We start from the raw sequence: 23,874 nt of genomic DNA, 5'->3' as shown, positions 1-23,874 counted from the left end.
ATCATTCAGGAAGCAACTCTCAAATAGCAGGTCTGTTTTACATATGTTTACAAACACAAGTTCTAGACATGCACACATTTTAAAGACAGATAAGCATAAACATATTCAGTTAATTCCAAGTTTGTCTCCTCCCTACTTCATGCCAAGCTGACCATCCACTAGGTTATGTTTTTTATTTTATTACTTTTTATTGGAGTATTATGGGCTTTCCTGGTGGCTCAGATGGTAAAGAATCTGTCTGCAGTGTGGGATACTTGGGTTTGATCCGTAAGTCAGGAAGATTCTCTGGAGAAGGGAATGGCAACCTACTCAGTATTCTTGTCTGGAGAATTCTGTGGACAGAGGAGCCTGGTGGGCTACAGTCCATGGGGCCGCAAAGAGTCGGACACAACTGAGCGACTAACCCTTTCACACATAGCTGCTTTACAATGTTGTTAGTTTCTACTGTACAACAAAGTGAATCCACCATATGTATACATACAATCGCTCTTTTTTGGATTTTCTTCCCATTAGGTCACCCCAGAGCACTGATTATAGAGTTCCCTGTGCTATACAGTAGGTTCTTATTAGTTATCTATTTCATATAGTATCGATAGTGCATATATGTCAGTCCCAATATATGTTAATCTCAATCTCCCATTCATCTCACCCCCCATTTCCTGACGTCCATACATTTGTTCTCTACGTCTGTGTCTCTATTTCTGCTTTGCAAATAGGCTCATCTGTACAGGTTATGTTTATTTTAAATATGTACTCCTATACCTCTTAGAAGGAAATTATAGTCCTGTTTTCATCCTAAAAATTCAGACTTGCCCAGTGCAGTACAAAAGCAAGAGACTGGAGGTCTAATTTCACCATTTCCATACACCTCATATTCAGCAGAACTCAATTTACATGTCACCCTTGTGCTAACAAAGTTTCATGCAGCTTCACAAATTCTACAAAGTGAAGTTTTAAAAATAAAGAACAAGGGCAATGTTTCTTTAAAGATGCAGAAGGTGAGACCAGATGTGCTACAATGTCCAGGGCCCTCCTGGGCCAGGGGCCAGGGACCACCTTCTTAGAGTAACTATTGCCAAATACAGGACACAGGCACAGACTAGACTCCTATCTGAGGATACGCTTAAAAATGATTGCAGACCCTAAAGAGCCTTTGTTCAGGTCAGTTATTTCTGTCAATGTGGGGCTTTCTGGTAGCTCAGATGGTAAAGAATCTGCCTGCAAAGGAAGAGACTTGGGTTCGATCCCTAGGTTGGGAAGATTCCCTAGAGTAGGAAGTGGCAACCCACTCCAGTCTTCTTGCCTGGAGGATTCCATGGACAGAGGAACCTGGCGGGCTACAGTCCATGAGGTTGCAAAGAGTTGGACATGACTGAGCGACTCACACACTTTACCATATTAAAAATTAAAATGGAGACATTCTTGGAACAGGAAAACACAAGCAAACATACCAATACCATCAGGGGGATGATATCATAGCATGTCATGGAGCCTCTCAAATTGTACTGTATACTTGAGGGTCAATGGAAAGGGCAAAAAATGTCTCAGTTTTATTATGAAAATAGTTTTGACTTTGCAGGTGGCCCATAAGTGGAGACCCCAGGGGTCCCCAAACCACAGCTTGAAAACCATTGGTCTAAACATGGCACTTCAGTAGTATCTTGAATAAGCGGATGTAGTTGAGTGAGAGGATGTAATAGCCACTGAATCAAAGGACAGTATCTTTTCTAGAGCATTTCTCAATATACTACTGCCTCTAAAATGCTGGTACATTAAAATACTCCTTCCTGGTAATATGTCAAATAAAATGACTTTCACAGTCAGATCTGTTTGACCAATGCTTCTCTCTCTTTTTATCTGCCATTAAATATTTCCACCCACCTGTACCTCAAATGCAAAACAGCTAAAAATGTATTTATTGTAAAATGCCTCCTTTTTCTGATTGTAAATCATACATATAAATATTAATTGCAAGAAAGTTGAAAATAAAAAAATTTTTTTAAACAACAGACATTGATTTTTGCACAGTTATGGAGACTGGAAGTCTTTGATCAAAGTCCAGTAGGATTGGTTCCCAGTGAGAACTCTCCTCCTGGCTTGTAGATGGTCACTCCTCACTATGCCATCCTCCTCTGTCCTTTCTTCACCGTGTTCAGGTCAGGGGTTAGTGGAGAGAAATATTTTCTTAAGAAAAATATTTTCTTAAATAAGAAACATGCATACTTTATACCTGTCCTCGGGAAAAACACTGCCAGAATTCTGGGCAAAATCCTCATAGTCTTTTTTACTTTTTTAACTGAATATTGCTTCTGTTTTATGTTTTAGGGTTTTGGCTTCGAGGCACGTGGGATCTTAGCTTGAACTCACACCCCTTGCACTGGAAGATGAAGTCTTAACCATTGGACCACCAGGCAAGTCCACCGCAAAGTCTTCTTCATCATGTATATTTTTAATATTTAGTGAAGTCTCTATCTTAAAGATAACTGCATGCCTTATTTCAAAATACTATTTTTAGTAGGAAAGACTTCATATTACTTAAGAAAATTTAGAACATATAAGCAAAAAGAAGACAATGCTCTTAGTACTTTGCTGTGTATCTGCAACCTTTTTGCTGTGAGCATAAGTGCATCTTTAAAAAAAAATAATGATCAAACTGTATATAATGTTATGTATTAATAACTTGCCTTCTTCACAATTTATTGGGAACACATTTTTATACCATTAAATATTCTTCCATCCCTCATCATTTTTATTGTCTGGATATACCATGGCCATTATTTTTTAAAAGTTACTATGATAATATATAATGAAAATCTTAGCTAAATTTTTACACACATCTATGACAACTTTCATTGAGTTCTAGAAATGGAATTTCTGAGTCAAAAGGTATGTATATTTTGGAGGCTTTGATACACATGAAGTCCCCTTGAGAAATATGCTCTTTCATTAACTGTGAATGAGAGAGGGCTGTCAGTCCTATCTATACCTTTGATGAGTAACTGTTATAAATCCTCCTCAACTGTACAGGTAGAAATAAAATCTCATCGATTGTATAGGTAGAAAATATCATCTCATCATTTTAATTTGTCTTACTTTGATAACTTCTGGGATTGGGTATTTTCTTGTAAATTATTTGCTGATCACATTTCTTCCTTTATTGACTTTTTCTTTCTGTTCTTTGCCCATTTTCTATTAGAGGAATCACTCATCTTCCTAATGCGCAAGAGTTTTTCGTAAGTTAGCTAACTGTCTGACACATGTGTTGTATATGTTGCTCGGCTAGTCTCCTGTGTGTTAGGATAGTTCAGAATGTCTTCTGATGGAAAAATATCTTTAGGCTTTATACAAATACATTTTCTTCCTCTATAATTTCTGTCACTAGATATTAATAAGTCCCTCCTTATTCCAAGATGATTTAAGCTGTATTTGTATTTTTTTCTGTGTCACTGGTTTTTGAAGGGTGTGATGTTTCTCCAAAGTCTGCCGGGAGGGGAATTTGGCCATTTGCCTTCAGAAAAACAACAGTGGAGACTCATAAAATAAAGACCGGTCATTGGGGAAAACCATCCAGCGTCCTAGAAAGGGGAGGAGAGAGATCCTACAGGCTTACTGTTTGCCAGACCCTTACCCTGCGTCCAGTAGCTCTGTTAACTTGCTCTTCAGGTGGAAGAAGTTTCAAATGGAAGTTTGAACATCAGGCGCATGCTTATTAAACTCTGGAGTGAGACAACTCTTTGTGTTGGCCAGAATGGAGGTTTTGAACAGTCAATACCTTTGTTTTGTCCCCTGGTGAATAGCAAGCACGGTCATGGTACGCAGTGTGTACATGATAAATGTGCTGAAGGATGAAGGACCTGGTGTTGTTATGTGTCTGCCAGGTGTTTCATGGGAAGATCCAAGGCTGTGAGTCCTTGACTTCACTGCTTCATATTAAGGAGTGGCAAAGTAAGAAAAACTCTAAATGAAGGCAGAAATGAAATTTTCAGTGTTACTATCAACTGTAGAGATACTGATTTGCGTGTAAAGGTGAAACTGCCTCAAACCTGGCACAGTAGGATATAGTGCTGAAGACTGGAAAATATTCAAAGAAAAAATTATGTCGGGCAGAGTAAGCAAAATAGTGGCATCCACCCAACAAGAGAGATAAGAGATAGCACCTTCCTCCATTTGATGCCATGGAGCATGTCTAAGGCAGTAACAATCAGATTTAGCCTTATCTGAACATGACAAGGAAGAAACAGTTCTAAGAAGATTCATTTTCACTGTGGGGGTAGGGTGAGGAGCATTCTGGGCAATAACAGAAAAATCAATTATTTTTCAATCAGATGGAGTGTCCTCATAAATTCAAGGCAGAGAACATTATGTGATGTGCCTTCATGAGAATAATGACCATGAGAGAAAGAGTTTAGGATCATAATTCCAAGGTTGCTGCTAGGAATAGAGCTCTTTCAAAAGCAGAACTTTCTTCCTGTAAGTGTGGTTCTGTGTTACACAGTGGCATGTCCTAAATACACACCACCCTGCCCAGTTTATGTCCACAAAATCCCATTCTGTCCAACCTCTCATTTGGCTACAATTTTCTAAGTTACATGCTAAAATCCTCTCTTGACAGCATGACAACACATACAAATAACATATAGAAATACAAAATATAGATTAAAAATATAAACACAAAACAATAATCCTTCTGGTTAGCAAAATTTATAATAGTAAAATATAATATATATTTATACATATTAACAAGAGGAAAACCAAGAAAGTAGAAAGGGTAAAGACGATGGACAAATTTGAAGTGAAATCCTAATTATGAAGTTTTTGATCAACACAAAAGATTGGAAAGTCAGCTCCTGCAAAAAGCTCCAAGGAGAATATGAAAGTTGGAAACACAGTCTGCAAGTCTGCATAAGCCCAGGGATCATGAGCACTCTGGGGAAATTTTTACATACAGTTTCCTTGAATGTGAGGCTAGAGCGCAAAGCCCAGAAATGTACAACCATTAAAGTCTGTTTACAATACTGAAAAGGTGAAGAGACGTGAGGATATCCACCCTGTATAAACCTTACGAGTTGGGTATCAACCTGATACATCCCATGTACACCAGCCTTCGGAAATGGCCCTAAGTTCACAATGAACATTGTGATGGCTGGGAATGCCCTCTGTTTTCTGCCAGCATTAAGGTACTTACCAGTGTGCTGGCTATCTGAGGGCCAGAAGTGCACCCCTTCCAAGTAGGTGCATTCCAGACCCGGGCACACAGAGAAGTTCCAGAATGTAAGGAATGAAGGCCCTACCTGGCTGCCAGTGGTTCACTATCAGATTATCCCCATTAGAGTAGTTAGACAAACTGCCAATTCTTGATGCCGTGCGGCCATTCCTATGTTTTCGAGAGGTTTCTGTCTCCAACTGACCCAAAAGGGAGCTGTCTGTGCCCAACTGTGATCAGAATTGCTGTGGTGTTTCAGAGGAGCAGCCCTGGACCCTAGGATGTCCCAGCCCCCTCTCTGCCCAGACATGTCCCAAGGTAAAGTGTCGCAAAGCGAGCTGGGGTTTGGGAAGGAAGGAAAGTGATTACTGTGTATGTCCAAGGAAGTGGAAAGTGTACAACTCAGATGTCTCCAACTTTCTAGGAACATTTCTACTTAGAAAATCAGTCATACCCTCAAAAATATTTCCAATGTTCTAACTTATATATCCTAACTGATGAGGTGACTGTCTAGTTTTATTTGTGCCAAGGTCTGTTTCCTCCCCAGGGGGAGACTTATTTTTTTGTCTTATGCCAAGAAAACTATAAGTAAAATGCTAACCAATGAGGGTTACACATCATGCTTAATCACCACTTTGACTTACAATAACATAAAATAAAACATTCACTGGGTCATTCAGGCAAGAACACAACCTCCCAAGCAACCGACACACCTACCGAGACTTCTGAAATTTCTGAGTCTGGTTCCCAGCTGTGTGTCAAGAGCCAAACCATGACATCAGGTCTTGCGTTGCCCCGGAGAAACTCAAGACAGGGCTGTCACAGCAGACTGTGCTTGCCAATCTGAGATTTCCCAAGAGTTGTCTTAGCTTTTCTCTACATCAAACTGTCAATGATAGAAGCCAAGGTCTGCAATGACCACCATGATGAATCTCCTTCCCTCCCCCACTTCCAATCTTGACCTTGGGGAAGAATACCTGCCCATCTTCCAGGATTCCAAAGCTCACTCTTCAAAGACTGTCAGGGGGTTTTATGTGAAATAAGTCAGAGAAAGACAAATACTGTATGATTTCACTTGTATGTGGAATCTAAAAAAATACAACAAACTAACAAACATAGCAAAAAAGAAATAGACTCATAAATATATAAAACTAATAAATTAGTGGTTACCAGTGGGGAGAAGGAAGGGGGAGGGGCCATACAGGGGTTAGGGGAGTAGGAGATATGAACTATTAGGTATAAAAAAAGCTACAAGTATAGATTACACAACACGGGGAATATAGCCAGCATTTTATAATAACTATAAATGGAGCATAACCTGTAGAAGTTGTGAATCACTATACTGTACACCTGTCACTTGTATAATATTGTCCAGCAACTACGGTTGCTCCTGTTCAGTTGCTCAGTCGTGTCCAACTCTGTGACCCCATGAACTGCAGCACTCTGGGCTTTCCTGTCCTTCACTATCTGAGTTTTCTCACTCAATGTCCATTGAGTCAGTGATGCCATCCAACTATCCCAGCAACTACACTTCAATTAAAAAAAAATATGGACTAAAAAAATGGTTTAAGTATTGAATCCAAAAGGGAAAGGTCAGCAAAGTTTTCTTTCTCTTTGGTTTGGCTCAGTCAAATGAAAATCTCTCAAAAAAAAATGTGTTGGGACTTCCCTGATGGTCCAGTGGTTAAGACTGTGCTTCCAGGGAAGGGAGCAGGGGTTCGATCCCTGGACAGGGAACTAAGATTCCACATGCTTCACAGCATGGCCAAAAAAACTCTGAAACAATGGCTTACTTTTTTCTGGTCTCTTCTGATGGGGTAAAGCAACCATGCCCATAAAAAGGCCAAACAATGGCCATGAGAAAAACTGCCTCTGGAAAAGGCATCTTAGCAAAAGAACCTCAACAAGTTACATGGGTTTTCTAAAGTCTAGGAGTCCCAAAGTAGGTTTTTAAGACCAAATCACCTAAAAGCACTGTCCAGCGCCATCATAACCCATGGTTACCTCTTGTTGCAGTCTCTGGAACTGTCTCTCCCCTGTTTTAAATCCTTCAGGGGCTCTCAGAATGCAACCCTTCCCTCCATCTCTGGGCTCCTCTCTGCCATCTTCCGCCAAGGGAGGTGTTCTCAAGCAGGCCTTTTTTTGTTCCCTAAAGGGACGTTGGCCAACGTGTGGGGACATTTTTCATTGTCACACTGAAGTGGAGGAAGATGAATGCTACTAAACACCTCCAACACAGAAGACAGCCTCTCACGACAAAGGACTTCCTGATCCAAACATCAATAGTGTCAAGGTTGAGAAATCCTGCTCCAGCCATACAAACTCTATTGTTCTCTACGCATGGCAGACTTTCTCATAAGCTTCTGCACCTCTTCACAGGCAGCTTCCTTTACCTGGAATGCCCTGCCATACTTCTGTGCCCAAGAAATGACCATGTAGCGTACAGAATCCAACTCAAGACGTCACTTTCTCCATACACTCCTTTCCAGATTCCTCAAAGAGAGATGTTTCTTCTTTGCTTCTCCAGCTTCTGGTACCCACCTCACACCGGTCACAGTGCCCCTAAATTGTCTGTCACCTGCTAAAGATAGGACCTCAGCTCCATTCATCATTTATCCCCCGAGTGTCCATCTGGTAATCAGTCACTGCGTGCTGAGTAATCAATCAAGGAATAAATGCAAATGGTGCCAGGCCGTGCTAAGTCACTTCAGTCATGTCTGACTCTTTGCGACCCCATGGACTGTAACCTGCCAGGCTCCTCTGTCCATAGGATTCTCCAGGCAAGAATACTGGAGTGGGATACCATGCCCTCCTCCCTGGGGTCTTCTGAACCCAAGGATTGAACTCATGTCTCTCAAGTCTCCTGCACTGGCAGGTGGGTTCTTTACCACTGGCGCCACCTGCACCTAAGGCTTGCTGGCAACAATATATGAGGAACAACAGTGTCCCCAACAGCAAAAACAACAACAGCAAAAAACTGATCAAATGCTTATAATGTAGACAGGGGCTGTATTAAACACTGGGACACATACCAACTCATTTCATCCTTAAAACAACCCTGCGAGTTACATACCATTATCACCAGCATTTTACAGATGGGGAAACTGAGGCACAGAGCCATTAAGCCACTTTCCTAAGATCCTCAAAGCTGGCTGATATTTAAACCCAGGTAGCTTGGCCCTAGAGCCTCAGTCTTCCAATATCCATGCCAAGACAATTATACTAACAACCAACAGTCCAGCTGCTCAGAGGCCTCCGACAAACACAGTTGATGCCTCTAGAACACTATACCACCAGCAGCCTGTGACCCTGCCTGTTGACACTGCTTGCCAACCTCCATAATGCTTCTGGCAGGAGACACAACCTCCTCACATCACAGAAAGACATCACGTACCCAGGGAAATTCATGGTACCATAAAGAAGACACAAAGGATGGGTCCCCAAAATGCCTCTTACCTTGTTCATGCTGTAGGGACTGCAGCAAGGAATCAGACATGTCACAATGCGAGGCAGCTCTTAAAGATTCTCCTTGCTCCTGTTGACCTCACTTCCTGAAGCAGACAGCTGCACTGCAATCACAAACAAAGAAAAGATCTTTCAGAGCAGTCCTGTGTCCAGGGGAACTTTTTGCCATGATGGCAAGGCTCCATGCCTGTGCTATTCAATATGGTAGCCACTAGCCATATGTTGCTACTGAGTACTTGAATTGTGGCCAGTGCAACTGAGGGCTGAATTTTAAATTCTGTGTAATTTTAATTAAAGCTTAATGTAAATATCCATGTGTGGTCAGTGGTTACCATAATGGACGGTGCAGGTCTAGAGAGTCTAATCAAGAGTCTTGAGGCCGCAGACACCAGGCACACCAGTGTCCAAGGAAAAGTTGGATATCATATGCTCTGAGTGACTGTGGATGCACAGGGAGAAGACCACTCATTCATTCAATAAATATTTTTTGAGTACTTACTATGCACTGAGTACTGAGGATACAGTGACCAGTAAGCCAGAGAGGTCAGTTATATAAGGGCTTCTACTAAATGGCAACCCACTCCAGTGTTCTTGCCTGGAGAATCCCAGGGACGGGGGAGCCTGGTGGGCTTCCGTCTATCGGATCGCACAGAGTCGGACACGACTGAAGCAACTTAGCAGCAGCAGTGCAGCCTCTAGTCTCCTCGGAAAGGGAAAGGCTCTAACACATGAGCAGCAAATGTGCCAAATCTGAATACCATGCAGCCCACAAGGGAAAAAGGAACAGACTAGCTGAGACTTCCCTGGTGGTCCAGTGGTTAACATTCTGCACTTTCACTAAAGGGGGCATGGGTTTGATCCCTGGTCAGGGAACTAAGATCTCACACGCTGCATGATGTGGTAAAAAAGAAAAAACAAACAAACAAACAAACCAAGAAACGGACCAGCATTTGCTGAAGCCTGACTGTACCACTGTCAGGACTTAATAGTTAGAGCCTTCCATGGAGCTTTTTGAGAGGCACTGTACCAGAAGGAGGTCTGTTTTCCATGGGCCAAATGAAGCAGATGACCCAATATCCCCTCAAATGGGAAATAGGGTCCATGTTTTTATCCACATTGCTGGTTCTTTAGGTAGGTTTTTCGGTTCATTTGAATTACATTTTAGAATACAATGGTCCTTGTTCAGTTCCAGGATTCTTAATTTGTCAAATATTAAGGAAAAATAAAGAAATAAAATATATTCAACCACTTAATTGGACTGGTAGCCTTTTCCTTTGAAAGATGTTTCTGGGAGGATTTGAAAGAACAAAACATCGTAAGGTGCCTTATAATCACCTTATTTCCATATGTTTTCAGGTTGCAGCTAGGAAGGATTTATATGTCTGAATCTTTCCATAAAGCCTGGAATTCGAGGCTCAAGCAGAACTGCAGTGTCTAAAAATATATTATTATTATAACAACAGTGTAGAAAATATTCAAGAGGAAAAGGGAGAAGTACGCAGAATCCCACTGGCCCAGCATCACCTTTAGTTTTTAGCAGCCAGCCTTCGTCTATTGGAGAACAACATGAGGCCTGTCTGCTGACTGAGTCAAAGGCACTTAAGTCCAAGGCTGTATTCTCCATTTTAACATCTTTCACTAAGAAGGAAGTGATTTTGCAATACACATTTTCAAAAGATAAACCCTTACTCCACGCACATTATCATTCTGCAAACACAGTATTATTATAAATCAGAAGACAGGGAGAGGAGACTGCCGATCACTCCTCGGCTATTTGAGACACATAAATTCCAAAGGAAATATTACGTTCAGTCATAGCAATAACATATTTTAACAATGATGTACAACATGGAGAGACCCTGGAATTCTGCCTTTGTAGCCTAAATACATCCAGAAACACCCTCATCTGTACACGAGACCTGGGTAATCACTGCTTCAAAGCCAAGAAAATTCAATATCTAATTCTAACCGAGCTTAAAAGTGACTGAAAGAAAATTCTGCATGTAATTTATACTCTCTGAATTTCTAGAAGCAGATGTTAATGAATTTCGGGGTTTTAAAGGAGAAATCTAGACATGTTATTTCCTTTTTGACATATGTACTTGATCCATTTAAAAACTATGGCCCAACAATTAACTGGGAAGTTTGTTCAAAAACCTGCAGAGGTGCCTGATGTCACAATTCCATTCAAAGGGACACACTGGTATCAACACAGGAAAGGTGGGCACAAGAAGATAATAACAAACAGACAAGGATTCTTGAGCATAATTTCCCCAAGGAAACCCCACCCAGTTCCAATCATCCCACTATCCCCATGCCCTGAGAACTTGCTTACATAGCTTGCAGTTAACTAATTTTGGATCCTCTCCTGTCCGTCACCCCTGCCAAGTGTTCTTGTATCATTTTCATGTATGTTGGTTCTACAACAAAGTCAGAATAAAAACTCTCCAAGGAAAATATTAATCACCTAGAAAATTCTTAATAAATATTATGAACAGATTTTCTTTTTTCTTTTGCTCTCACTCATAGGGCCGAGAGTAATGTCATGACTCTTAATGGAGGGCCTTAAAAACAATGTTGATCATCGTTGCAAATGGCCTTCAGGATTTTTTTTAGAAGAAAATCTTTCCATGTCCAGGATCACAAATCTTTTTTAAGAAGTACTGTTAAGAATACCTTACACAATGCTCAAAATGGTACAATGCATTTTTATATTCTTTAGTACTGGGATCAATCTGAGTGGTAGTTTTCCTAATTAGGAAATTGGATGCAGAGAGGAAAAAGAATTCTTCTTAGTCACGCTGTAGTAGGCAGTAGACCTTGTGCTGGAACTGACTTCAAGACACTATAGAATTAAAATAAGTTCAAAGACCACAAATAAAAGAACCTCCCCCAATAAAACATACATACACACACTGAAAGATCACAATTAACAAAAATAACCTCAGCAAACGAATGACAGAATTAGAAACTGGATCAGTTTGCTTCTGGACAGCATCGGAAAAGACGCTAGCCTTATTCTATCAAGTTATTTCAGTCTCCTTTGAAATACAGAGAACCTGGTTGTTTTACAGCCAATTCATGAAGAAGCTTAGAAAAATCCACAATTTAAAAAATAAGACTGACTCAAGTATAAAGCATTCAGGGAAAAGATATCAGAGTTACCATAGTAGAATTAAGGGAGTGTTTTTTTTAATTCTATTTTTCAATGTTTCTTTTTAATTGTTCAAGAAGCTGATTCCTTTCAAAGGCAGCTGAAGAAACGCCATCCCAATGTGTGACTTCCACTCAGTCACTCCTAACAGGATTGGTTCAACCAGCAAAACAAAGGCCATGGTCAACCTTAGGCGTTTAAAAGCTTAGTTGATCTGCAATTCATCTTTCCAGGCGGGTTAAGAAGTATGGGTGAGCAGGAAGGTAGAGACAGGGTACTTGTAAGAAAACGAGAGCAAAGAGAATGAAAAGAAAAGGTGAAGGCTACAAAAAAAGGAGAAAAGCAAAGGGCAGGTGAGCAAAAGAGCCTTGGGGACAGGTTCAATGATATGGCCGACCCCCTCACCAGCCAGTCCTGAAGCTCCTGGTGACAGCACCACATCCTAGGGCTTCTCCGGGATGATACACTCTCAGGGCTCGGGTGTCAGCAAGTGGGAGTCAGAGTAAAGTTAAGACCGGGCCTACCTGTTTCACCACTATTTATTTACCATCAATCTCCACCTACCACAGAGAAGAGTATGTTAAACTGGATCACTGATAATGGTGTAGAGAGGCATAGTGAGAACAGAAGCCAACCTTATTCTCTTCTCCTTACTCTAAAGAGAAGTTAAACATGTCAAATGGCTGTGTGTGTGTTGCACCATTTCTCAGCCATTGAAAATGAAACAAATACCTATTACCAATAATCAATGATTCCGGTGGCTCAGACAGTAAAGAATTTGCCTGCAAGGCGGGAGATCCAGGTTTGGTCCCTGGGTCAGGAAGATCCCTTGGAGAAGGGAAAGGTTACCCACTCCAGTATTCTTGCCTGGAAAATTCCATAGACAGAGGAGCCTGGTAGGCTACAGTCCATGGGGTCGCAGAGTCGGACACAAGTGAGTGACTTAACACTTTCAGTGGCATTAAATACCAATAAGAAATCAATAGAATATGATGAGCTGGGTTCCCCCCCCCCCAACTCCTCAATCTCTACCAAAATGCTCATTTTAGAAGCCTTTTCTGATATAACTCAAAGCTGGGGAGTTTGGGCACTCCCTACAGGAAACATGCCAAGAGGAGCCAGTGGTTCATGCCTCACATTGTCCAAGTTCCCACTGGCTTTTACATACAACACAGCCTGAGGTCAGCCTGTGAATCAAGGCCCCCAGTCCCTCCCCTCCCACCACTGAATCCAGTAGCCTGAGCAAAGGGCCAAAGCATGAGGACCCAAGAGCTTGTGGAAAAGGAATAAGGGAATAAAAAGATGAATGGGTGCTTGGAGAGAAAGGGAGAGCAGGCAAGGTGGTTAAGAGTCTAGAAGAAATTCTCTAAATCTAGGACTTAAGAGCATCAGAAATGACGTTAACAGGTGAGAGAAATATCCCTAATATCCTCCACCATAGGGGAGTAAATTTCATGGGCTGGGGTAATTACCACGCCTCTGAAGCAAAGTCTTGACAACCTTCAAGTGGAATCCTTGTGCAAGACTGGAAAATGTAAAAGCATTTTATTACAGACAGTCCAATCACTCCCTTCCACAATAAGGGGTGTTGGTGCTGGGATTAAAAGATCCAAAGGTGAAACAGCAAACAGACCCGTCCTCTACCCTAAATGCACATACACTCTCCAAGTGGCTGTCTCCGTCCGTTCTTCCTGAAAAGACAGAGCAATGTTTCCTGAGAAATATCTTGAAGGTCCTTCTCCAGCCTCATGGTCACATCAGACACGTGGCTCGGACTCTGCATGACTTCTGTGTTTCTGCCATTCCCAGCTTTAGGCAGCAAACATGCCATAATCTAATTCTGTCCCAAAAGATAGGACTGTGTTGGCCACCGTGCCTTGCTCCTCTGTGCCCCGCCCTCATGGCATGCCATAGAAAACACACCGACCCAAGTCATCCGGCCACCAAGCATCATCAGGAGCCTTCTTATCCAAGGGTAGGCTAAGCAATTTGAAAATTAATATTCTGAAATACTAACTAGCATATGAGCTATACAGTTCAAAAGGAAACTGATAAAGAAGAAGAAATGAAAGGAATATAAAGGAGAGAGACACTGTTGGTAACACAAAAAAAACTGCCCTGAGAGCCAGATGAGGAGTAGCAGCATGCCAGCGAACAGTGCCAAGGGGTAGAGTGTCTGCTGCTTTCAGATGAATACTTCTGGCATGTATGCTGAGGGTTTCCCATAGTCTAATCCTAAATCGGGATATCCAAATTCAGGGCTAACACTCCATAAAAGATCAATTTAAGTAATTTAGGAATATCTTAATTAAAGGCACAATACAGAAAAGCTCCCAAGAGGGTGTCCAGATCAGCCTACTTCTAGCCTGGGTGGGGCTATTTAATCCAGAGGACACAAATTCAGATGCCTAAGGGATAGACTCTTGAGAGTCCCTTCGACAGCAAGGAGATCAAACTAGTCAATACTAATGGAAATCAGCCATAAATATTCATTGGAAGGACTGATGCTGAAACTCCAATACTTTGGCCACTTGAGAAGAACCCACTCACTGGAAAAGACCCTGATGCTCAGAAAGACTGAGGGCAGAAGGAGAAGGGGGTTACAGAGGATGAGATGGTTGGATGGCATCATTGATTCAATGGACAGGAGTTTGAGCCAACTCTGGGAGATGGTGAAGGACAGGAAGCCTGGCGTGCTGCAGTCCATGGGGTCACAAAGAGTTGGACACGACAGAGCGACTGAACAACAAAGGGGTCAAGAGAGAAGGAGATGAGGGAACAGTCAGGCCAGAGGAGAAGACAATGAGGAGTAGGTGACCTGGAGAATCTGCCAAGTGTCACTCCAGGAAGGCAGGGAAAACGGACATTAGGACACGGCCCCAGAGCTTCTGATATTCAAGGAAGAACAAAACAGTGAGAGATCACATGAAATCATATGCCTTTTCAATGTTGGCAGTTTATACTAATACTTTGGAAATAACCAAACGGGTTGGATTTGGTGGGTCAGGTTGTGTCTATTACCGTAGACCTTTCATGTTGGTTGGGAGATTCTTTGTTCCTTTAAATCTCCAAGGTTGATGGCCCCAGGCTGCCTCCTGATCCTCTAGGGTTGAACCGCTGAGGCTTCCCTGGGCACAGGGAGCCCAGAGGGAAGAGTGGGCAAGGCAGGGCTCAGGAACCATGTCAGTCTGCATATCAACTCTACCTCTTGGCACTAACCTTCTCTGCGTCTCTATTCCTTCACCCGTAAAATCTGAGGAAATTCTTTATACCTCCTAAGACTGTTCTGACAATTAAATGGAGTAACATGAAGAAAGCACTGGATGCATGATGTTAAAAAAGATGAGGCTCTTCACCTCTTCCTGTTTCCCATCACCATTCAGCATCATCTCATTATGCTTGCAATTGTACAGAGGTGTTTACCTCTCAATTACCCTACTGGATTACAAGTATTTCAAGGGAAGAGATTTTGTCTGTTTTATGCCCAAATAACCAGCATCTATCCCACCGCCCTACATCCAATAGGCACTTAATATATGCAAATTTTAATTATAATGATGTTATAGACTGTTTGTGTGTCCCCCGCCTCAAAATGCATAGGTTGCCTAATCCCCGATGTGATGATATTTGGATGGAGTCCCCACTGTGGGATTAGTGCCATTATAAGAAGAGATGCTCAAATGTGTGCATGCATTCTTTTTCCCTCCTGCTTCTCACCACCTGAGGACACAGCAGGAAGTCAACTGTCTGTAAGAGGGCCCTCGCTAGGAATCAAATGGGCTGGCACCTTGATCTTGGGACTCACCAGCCTCCAAAATTGTGAGACATAAACTGCTGCTTAGCCTCTCAGGCTATGGTATTCTGTTATAGCAGGCTAAACTGTTGTTGGCAAACATTTAGGAAGACCTTCCTTAAATCTAGCTCCAACAGAGTCTTTTTCCTCTCAAGTTATATTCTTTTGATCTTTTAATGTCAAAATCTATATCTACTCCTGACTTGGCCAGAATATTGTGAGGCTAAATGAAAAAACACCTTCAAATTTAAGAATGAAATCCTGAAGAGTTTTCTCTTGAGAAGTATGGCATCGCTTTTAGGTCAATAGGGTACTATCTGGGTACTCTTTGTATGCCTCAGAAGAAAAAAATTAAATATAAGAGATTTCATCACCCTACTAATAGTCATGCCTTAATTTTAGCATCCTCAACTAATGTTTGCCAACAATGCATGTCACTGCCTGCTGTGTACTTGGTGGCTGGCCAGAGTTTGAGGCAATCCCCAGTCCACTTGTCCAGTTCAGATTGAGAAGGCTGACCTGTCTTCATCTAGGACAAAAGTTTACTAACCATGACTGACTGATTCAGGTTTCTTTGATTCTGTTCTGAAAGAATCCTAGCGACTTTCCAACAATCTCAGCTTCCCTCTCCTTTGGGGCGTTTGCTGAACAATTCATACAAACACATTTCCTGTGATTTGGTGAGAAGCAAAAATAACTCAACAGAAAGCCTAGTCGGTGGGTGACTTCAGAATGACCCACTGAAAAGGAAGCAAAGACAAGGGAAATCACTCTGAAAGTATCTCTTTCCAGAAGCTCAAGGGGATCAGCTATCTCTCCAACAAAAGGTTTTTCAACTGAGGAATTGAAATATTCTCAACAATACCTTGGGGATAAGGCATAGTGAGAAACGACCGTCTTATTGGGGGCGAGTGCTTACAACTGAAACTCATCTGTTTAGCCAGCCAAACTGAGTGTGATGCCTTGTTCGTCTTGGAAGAACCTTTCATTAATCCTCAGGAGAAAGCTCAATTTGGCATGACCGGCACCTGTTGAAAGCAATCTCAAGGATTCACTGTTGATTTCTGCTTCCCTGAGGCTCAAATTCTGTCCTCTGAACACCAGCTTCTCCACAGTGTGGCTTGCTCTTCATGAGGGCACCCTGTGTCCTAATGTTTGCTTCTCCCAACGCTCTTGAATGAGTTCAGTGTCACTGGAATGAATGAAGTTCTCATACCTCACAGGTAGCGCACCTGGGGACCCCCAGAGTCATTCAAACAACAGAACACTGGGTGTCCATCTCCCCCACCCCTGTGCCCCCAGCACTCACCTGGAGAGCCCCACACTGACTCTGGGGGGAATGCATCTTGCTCTTTGGGTCAGCAATTCCTGTGTTAGTGTAAACGCCCACTGCAGCCCCTAGAACCCATGGCCCAGTCTGTGGTATTAATGTTTTCCCATCTGGGACCTTCCCTCTCCTGCCTTCGAACGTGTGCTCATGCTTAGTCACTCAGTCGTGTCCAGTTCTGTGAGACCCTGTGGACTGCAGCCCGCCAGGCTCCTCTGTCCATTGAATTCTCGAGGCAGGACTACTCCAGTGGGTTGCCATTTCCTTCTCCAGGGGATCTTCCTGACTCAGGGACCAAACCTGGATTTCTGCATTGCAGGTGGGTTTGAGCTCATGAGGCACTTATTATTTCCAATTTCCAACATACCTAAGGATTTCGGGGGAGGGAGAGTGGGGCTGGGTGTTAGAAAGGGGCCAGGCTGCATGACCTCAGGATTCTATTCTGCCAGAAATTCCTATTTGGGCTTCCCTAACCTCAATTCTGTCATATCCAGTGGCTATTTGGCTGTACTTCAGGCCAGAGCCAGAAATACGTTCTTTGTAGCTGATGCTGTATCATTATGACTCACAGCCTGACTTTTCCTCATAGTGACGCTGGGCGAGGAAGAGCTCAAGGATCAGGTCAAACACTGAGAACTGTGCTCCCAGTCAGCATCAGCAGCACAGGAAACTACCCCAAGGAAGCAGTCACCTCCCTGCGCTCTTTACACCTGGCTAAGTCTGTCCTGGGTCTGAGGAAAGGAATGGGCCTGGGGTTAACTTTCCAATGATCCAGAACTGGGTGACCGCACGCTGACGTTCTGGTAGCATGAGAGAGGCAGAGGACAAGGAAGGAGACCAGCTCCCCACATCACAACTGTGGTCTGGAGAGGGGCCGAGTTCTCCCACAGCAGCCAAGAGAACAGCCACAGAAAACGGCTCCAGCCGCCGACCTGGAGGCCTTGTCCCCGGGGGATCCTCTGATCTCATTACAGCAGTCGACACTAGTCCTCACAAAACAAACAGAGGAAATTTATGCCTGCCTCAGCCTGGGGAGAGCTCCGCATTCCTCGCTTAACGAGAGTTCCAGCTTCAGAGACCACAGCCACGGGGCTGGGGAGGATGTCTGCTTTGCTCCAAAGAAAGAACTGAGGTCCTGCCTCTTCCCCTCTTTCTGGGGCTGGACAGGAAGGAGGTGAGCCTGGAGAGAGCCCCTGAACTGGTGAAGTTCCCTTTCTTCTCCTGTCAACCCCACCCTGCCAGGCGCAGTCAGTGGAGCCACAGGCTCTTGAACGGCCCTGGGAAAGTGCAGCCTTGAAGAGTTCCACCTGCTAAGGCCAGAAGCCCAAGAAAGAGGCTGTCTCGTGGAACAAAACTCTACATCATTTGGTGGGAAATTTTTTTCCCTAAAATACCCTTGCCCGAGCCTTGGAAAACTTTATCCAATCTGGGGTTCCCACTTTTACAATAAATGGAAAGAGGAAAAAATTATTTTACACCTTTTAATTTCATCTCAGATGTAACTGAAAGCTTGGTTCAGGAGGAAGAGGGTAAACTTACAAACCAAAATTAAGAACAGAGCGCTTGTTCTGAACTGCAAATGCGTGGAGACATTTTTGGTTGTCACGATTGGGGGAGGGTGCTACTGTCATCTAGCAGGTAGAGCCTAAGGGGTAAATATCCTACCAGGCACAAAACACCCCCTGTAATAATAACTGTCGGCTCTAAAATGTCAAGAGTGGGATAACCAACAAGGACCTACTGTATAGTACAGGGAATTTCGCTCAATGTTATCTGGCAGCCTGGATGGGAGGGGGGTAGGGGAAAAATGGATATATGGATATGGATGGTTGAGTCCCTTCACTGTTCACATGAAACTCTCATAACATTGTTAATACCCCAATACAAAATTAAAAGTTCAAAAGGGGGCAAAAACATGTCAACAGGGATGAAATTGAGAAATTCAGATGTAGAGGGAACACTCGAGGATGTGGGTAGGTTTAAAAGTGACAATTCTTAATCACACTCCAATAATGTTGAGAGCATGCAGTCAAAATGTGCACAAGGAACCACCACAAAAATTCACCAGTTCTTTCTTCAAGTAAAATAAATGAAAACTGCCTTGTAACTATGCAGAGTCAGATCATTAAAAACTGACTGGAAAAGACTGGAGCAGCTTGAATTTGAGACGACATGATCAGCATCAACACGAGTGCTGTGTTTATTTCAGGTGAAGGTGTGATCTCTGTGCTTACCATCATGATTCAGTGGTGAGTCCTAACAGAAGGAATTCCTGAGCTCTCCTCCATGATTACTAAAACCACATGTAACCTCAGTAGATGTAAGGCTGGGGGGAAAAATGGCAAAATACTTCAACCTTCACAATACCAGCAAAAATCTGAGGAACCGTGGTGATGTTGACCTACATTCTAGGAAGGTTAAAAAACAGCTGCATGGTAGGACACTAAATAAATGCAGAATTGCAGAAAAGTATCATAATGAAAATAATCGTGGTGCTTATTTTGAAATTCTCCCATTTCTAATTTTCTGTACCTGTTTCAAAACACCCACTTTCCTCCACATAGCAGACTTTCATTGCACCTGATGTAAGAATGTACATTTCTATAACCCAGTCATCATTCTCTCACGAACTCTTTCATTCCCACAAAAGAAGGAAAAATTCCTTTTTAAACACAGCATGTGCATGTAAGCAAATGAGAAGAAGGAGCAAAAAAAAAAAATTCATGAATGAGCAGGAGACAGTTTCTTAATGGAATGTTTTAAGGGCCTGTGGTATAATAAACAGTAAACAAAACTGATTCACTAAATGTTAATAACTGTTGACTATGATGTAAGAGTTGGGCTTTCTTTTTTTTTCTCATGTTCCAGAGGCAAGAGGGAAATGAATACCTTGGTAGGGAAAAAGTGATACCTTCCTTGGCATTTCAAAACCATTGCTCAATGCCTCTTGAGCAAGGGAAGCCACCGTAATGACTTTATTTTACCTACCGCAATTATGGGGCACCTCGGAGTAGTTCTCCACCATAAAACCCACTTTCCTCGCTCCACTCCAGCCCTGCTAAATCATCTCTGGAAACCATTAACCGAGACTCCCATTCCAATTTTCCTCTCCTCCCTCCCCTGCTGCCTCAGTCATGCTGGAAGCAGGACAAAGCCAACTTGTATTACATCACAGAGCAAACTCCTTTTTCTGTAAACCATCTCCTTGGTAGTTTACCGCTACTGGAACCCAAGGCTGTCAACAGTGTGGTCTTTTGTTTGGTGGGTGTTGCTTGAAAAATTAAGCCAAAAAAAAACGAAGTTTCCCCTACACCTCTTTCCTCGTGTAAATATAGGCCAGTGGTTGGAGGCGCCTCTGCAGCCTGGCTCCACCCGCAGTGTAAACGAGACATTACCTTATACACAAATGAATCTACGCATTCCTCATCTAGCTGCCTCCCCGAACATTCCTCTGCTCCCTGCTCACACCCCGGCCTTCCCCGCCTCTTTCCTCTACCCCCACCCTCCTTTATTTTTTTCAATTTCCATTGCCTCACTGTGTTTTTGTGTAAATGATCTCACATGACTCAACAAATCCATCTGCCTGAAGCAGGCCAAGTCTGGAGCCCTCCCAGGAGGGAGGAGAAGAATTGCTTTGTGGAAAGGACCTGGAGCGCTGCCCTTTCTCTGGCTCGAATTACCCGCCTGTCAGGCCTGACGGATTTGGCTAAAAATAAAAGGAAGCGGGCCGTGAAAAGCAGATGAATGGGCTCAGCAGTTCCTTAGATAACACGGGCCTGCTGTGGCCCAGAGCGCCCCAAACAGAAACTTCAAATGTGGGGCTTGCGAAGGCCAGGGATGGGGTGTCCAGGTGAAAGTGGGGGGACAGGGACTGGGGTTAGATTTTTGCCCGAGGACTTCGTGTGTGAGAGAAGAGACAGAGAGATATACTCATACAAAAATGTCCTCAGAAAAACAGTAGAGTTTGGTGGCGTGAAGGCTTGGCTCATTAAAAAAAAAAAAGAAAAGAAAAAAATTATTATTTCCACTACAAAATTACCCTTCTTCCCACCTCCCAACACCAGACATTTTAAGCCTCCCTATGATGTCACTTCTATATCCTGAGCCAGCACAGAGCTCAAAGTCTTTCTTGTGAGTGGATGCCCAGCGCCCGCCCGCAGTGGGTATTAAGCACTTAGGTTGGCAATGTAATGACACACTGTAACAATCTGTAATATGAAGCAGTCAGCAAAGCCCTGGCTCGAGGAGCTGTTTCTCCCGACCATTAACCATATGTTTGGCTCCCCAGCTAGCGGAGCAGAGCACGGTTCCAGCTCACCATCTGGTTTCTATCCACACAAGCAACTGCAAAGCACAGACCATCTCCCTCTGGAGCTGTGTTTCTTTTTCTCTCTTTTCCGTTCTGCCCTTCCCCTTTCCGCCTCCCAGCTCCTTCGGTTCCCTCGGCTAAAGAATTCTCTGCCATTCATCACGTGCAAAGAAAACTTTACCTGGCGGCAGCGGCCGAGCCATTAAGAAAGCACAGCTGTATTGTAAACACGCCAGAGGACCGGTTCCCGTCCCACGCGGTCCCTACCCTTCCTCACTCCTACTGAGTGCTGACACTTGATCCAGGATGTTAAAAATAGGTACATTCTTGACAGATCCAGGGGTGGTTGTGGTGCCCTTCACACTCACTCCATATTCTGAGTGTTTAAACACCACACACACACACCCCCCTAAATTTGCCTCTGCATTCAATTCGCATGACATCAGTCTCACCCAGATGACACACCGGCTACAAATAACCAAGTCAAGGAAAGGACTCTGTTCCTTTCTCTGCCCTCAAGGATTCAATCCCAAGTGTGTATTTTTCTTTCTTCTTTCCCCACAGAGCCTAAACTGAAAGAGATGCCGCCTCAGAAGAAAAAGAGCCCACAGCCTTTTCCAACAAACTGATAATTTGCAAAACTTATGCTTATTGACATTGGCATTTTCATTGAACACAATCATAACAGGGAACAGACTACCGGAATTCAGGAGCTCTTCTTGCAACGTCTCCCAAGTATTTTTCTCAGATTTTCTCCTTTACATGATTTCACGTAGTTTATAACTGTGTGCTTTTCTTTTATTTAAGAAGAGACAGTGGTAAGCAGAAATTAGATAATTTCGCCCCCATCCCCACTAGAATTATATTTGTATTACCAGCCCATTTTACTGAATTAGGAACTTAAAGTTAATTCTTTCCCACACCTTAAAAAAATTAAAAGGCTGCTTTCTCACATACCAAGAAGAAAAGGAAGAGTATCATTAAAAAGCGATTAAGCAGAATGTCAGATTTTATCAACGTGGCAGGACTATGGAGGTTCAGTCAGGGGAACACTGTTTATTCAGGCTAACAAGGGTGTCAGGAGGCCACTACCTGAGCAGGCATCTTACACCACTGTCCTTGTCAATCCTTGTTTTGTGATTTGAAATAGGCCCTTTGTTTGCTATTTCTACCAATAAGGGACATTAAAATTCTGCCGCCCGTAGGTTTTAGAAAATGATAGAAAAGGAACTTTCAATTTCAGAAGCCTTAAGAAATTGTCCACAGAAGATGGGTTCAATTAAATGCTGCTTTTAACCCCCAAACCACAGTACACACTTAAGATGAATTACCATCATTACAACATCACTAATAAAAAGGAAGAAAAATGATCAGTTCACAACTTCAACATTTTCATAGTTTACCTCTGCACCATGGAATCAATTTACTACAGAGTATTGGACTGGCCAAATAATTTGTTTGGGAAGTTATAGGAAAACCCAAATGAACATTTTGGCCAACTCAATACTTAGGATTTTCATAAGTACTGATGTTCCCAGCCCAATTCTACCAGGATCCCTGTCGGGGCTGAGGGAGGAGGGGGACCTAGGCATCAGAATTTCTGAAAGCTTCCCAACTGTAGGTATTAGGCAGCCAGAGTTGAAAAGTCTTGCTCTGTGTGAACTTGCACCTCATTAAAATTAAAATGAAACCTTTGGAATGGCAATATAAATGAAACTTGGGATTAGAATAGTGGCTTTCAAACTTGTTTAGAAGTGAAATCTTCAATCAAGCCAAATCTTATATGAAATCTCTCTAAACGAAATAGTAAGTAGTCATTTGTATGTCTATACAATATCCATGGATTTCATAAATTCAAATGTATAATTTTTTAAATCACTGTAAGTCAACCAGTGAGAACAAAGAGGCCATTTCATTAAACATCAAAGTCTGAAACTGATCAACTGAGAGGTCCAGAGCTCTCCACCTTTGCATCCAAGGGTTTGCATGGCTAATGGTTCAGATGATCAAGGCTGGATGCATGTGAAAACAGCAGTGTGTGCAGTAGGGTGAAATTAATTCACAAATTAATTTAATAAATGTCAATTAAATGTCTAGTACACACCAGGTACTGCCCTCAGGGGGTCACTGGAGGAATAAATTGCAGCCTTCTCCCTGAAGAAGCCTAGTTAAGAAGACATCTAATGGCACCACAGCAAGACCATCACAGTAATGGAGGCACCAAAGCTTGCTATGGGGAAACGTGGCCAATTCCGCCTAGGGAGACGGGGCATAACCTCAGCAGCAATAACCTCAGGGACAATTAAGTCCTAAGAATCTGAGTAGGAACTTTACATCTAACAAAGAAAGAGAAGGACGGCTCAGAATGAAGGAACGGAATGTGGAAAAAAAAAACAAAAACAAACCCCCAAACCAACAACCACCACCCAGTATAAATAGGTTTGGTGAGTTCTGGGGGTTATGAGAACTTCTGAGGAGGGGAAGAAGGACTGGGATTTGAGACTGAAAAGGGAACTGAGGCTAAGTTATTAGAAACTTCAAATGTCCTGATACAGTTTGGACCAGCACTGAGCGACAGAAACCTAAGGTGAACCACTCCTGTAACTTCAAATTTTCTAGTAGT

The 23,874-nt window shown here is 42.8% G+C and overlaps 1 protein-coding gene across 3 annotated transcripts in view; it reads right to left on the bottom strand.

Annotated features, from left to right (window-relative positions):
• Nucleotides 1-23,874, bottom strand: part of BACH2 (BACH transcriptional regulator 2) — a 393,216-nt gene that overhangs the window by 285,090 nt on the left and 84,252 nt on the right. For 2 of the 3 annotated variants that reach the window (XM_055433461.2, XM_055433465.2), the window contains exon 2: nucleotides 8,660-8,772. In XM_055433461.2, coding sequence (XP_055289436.1) covers nucleotides 8,660-8,668 — 9 coding nt within the window. In that variant the 5' untranslated portion in view covers nucleotides 8,669-8,772. The remainder of the gene's footprint in view (nucleotides 1-8,659; nucleotides 8,773-23,874) is intronic. The other variant, XM_088840711.1, reaches the window with a different exon arrangement.

Source organism: Moschus berezovskii, chromosome 10 (genome assembly GCF_049115385.1).
Source record: "Moschus berezovskii isolate FMDL1 chromosome 10, NW_MosBer_1.0, whole genome shotgun sequence".
Taxonomy (NCBI): Eukaryota; Metazoa; Chordata; class Mammalia; order Artiodactyla; family Moschidae; genus Moschus; species Moschus berezovskii.
Note: the sequence above shows the minus strand (reverse complement) of the source record. Positions and strands in the feature narration are given on the sequence as shown.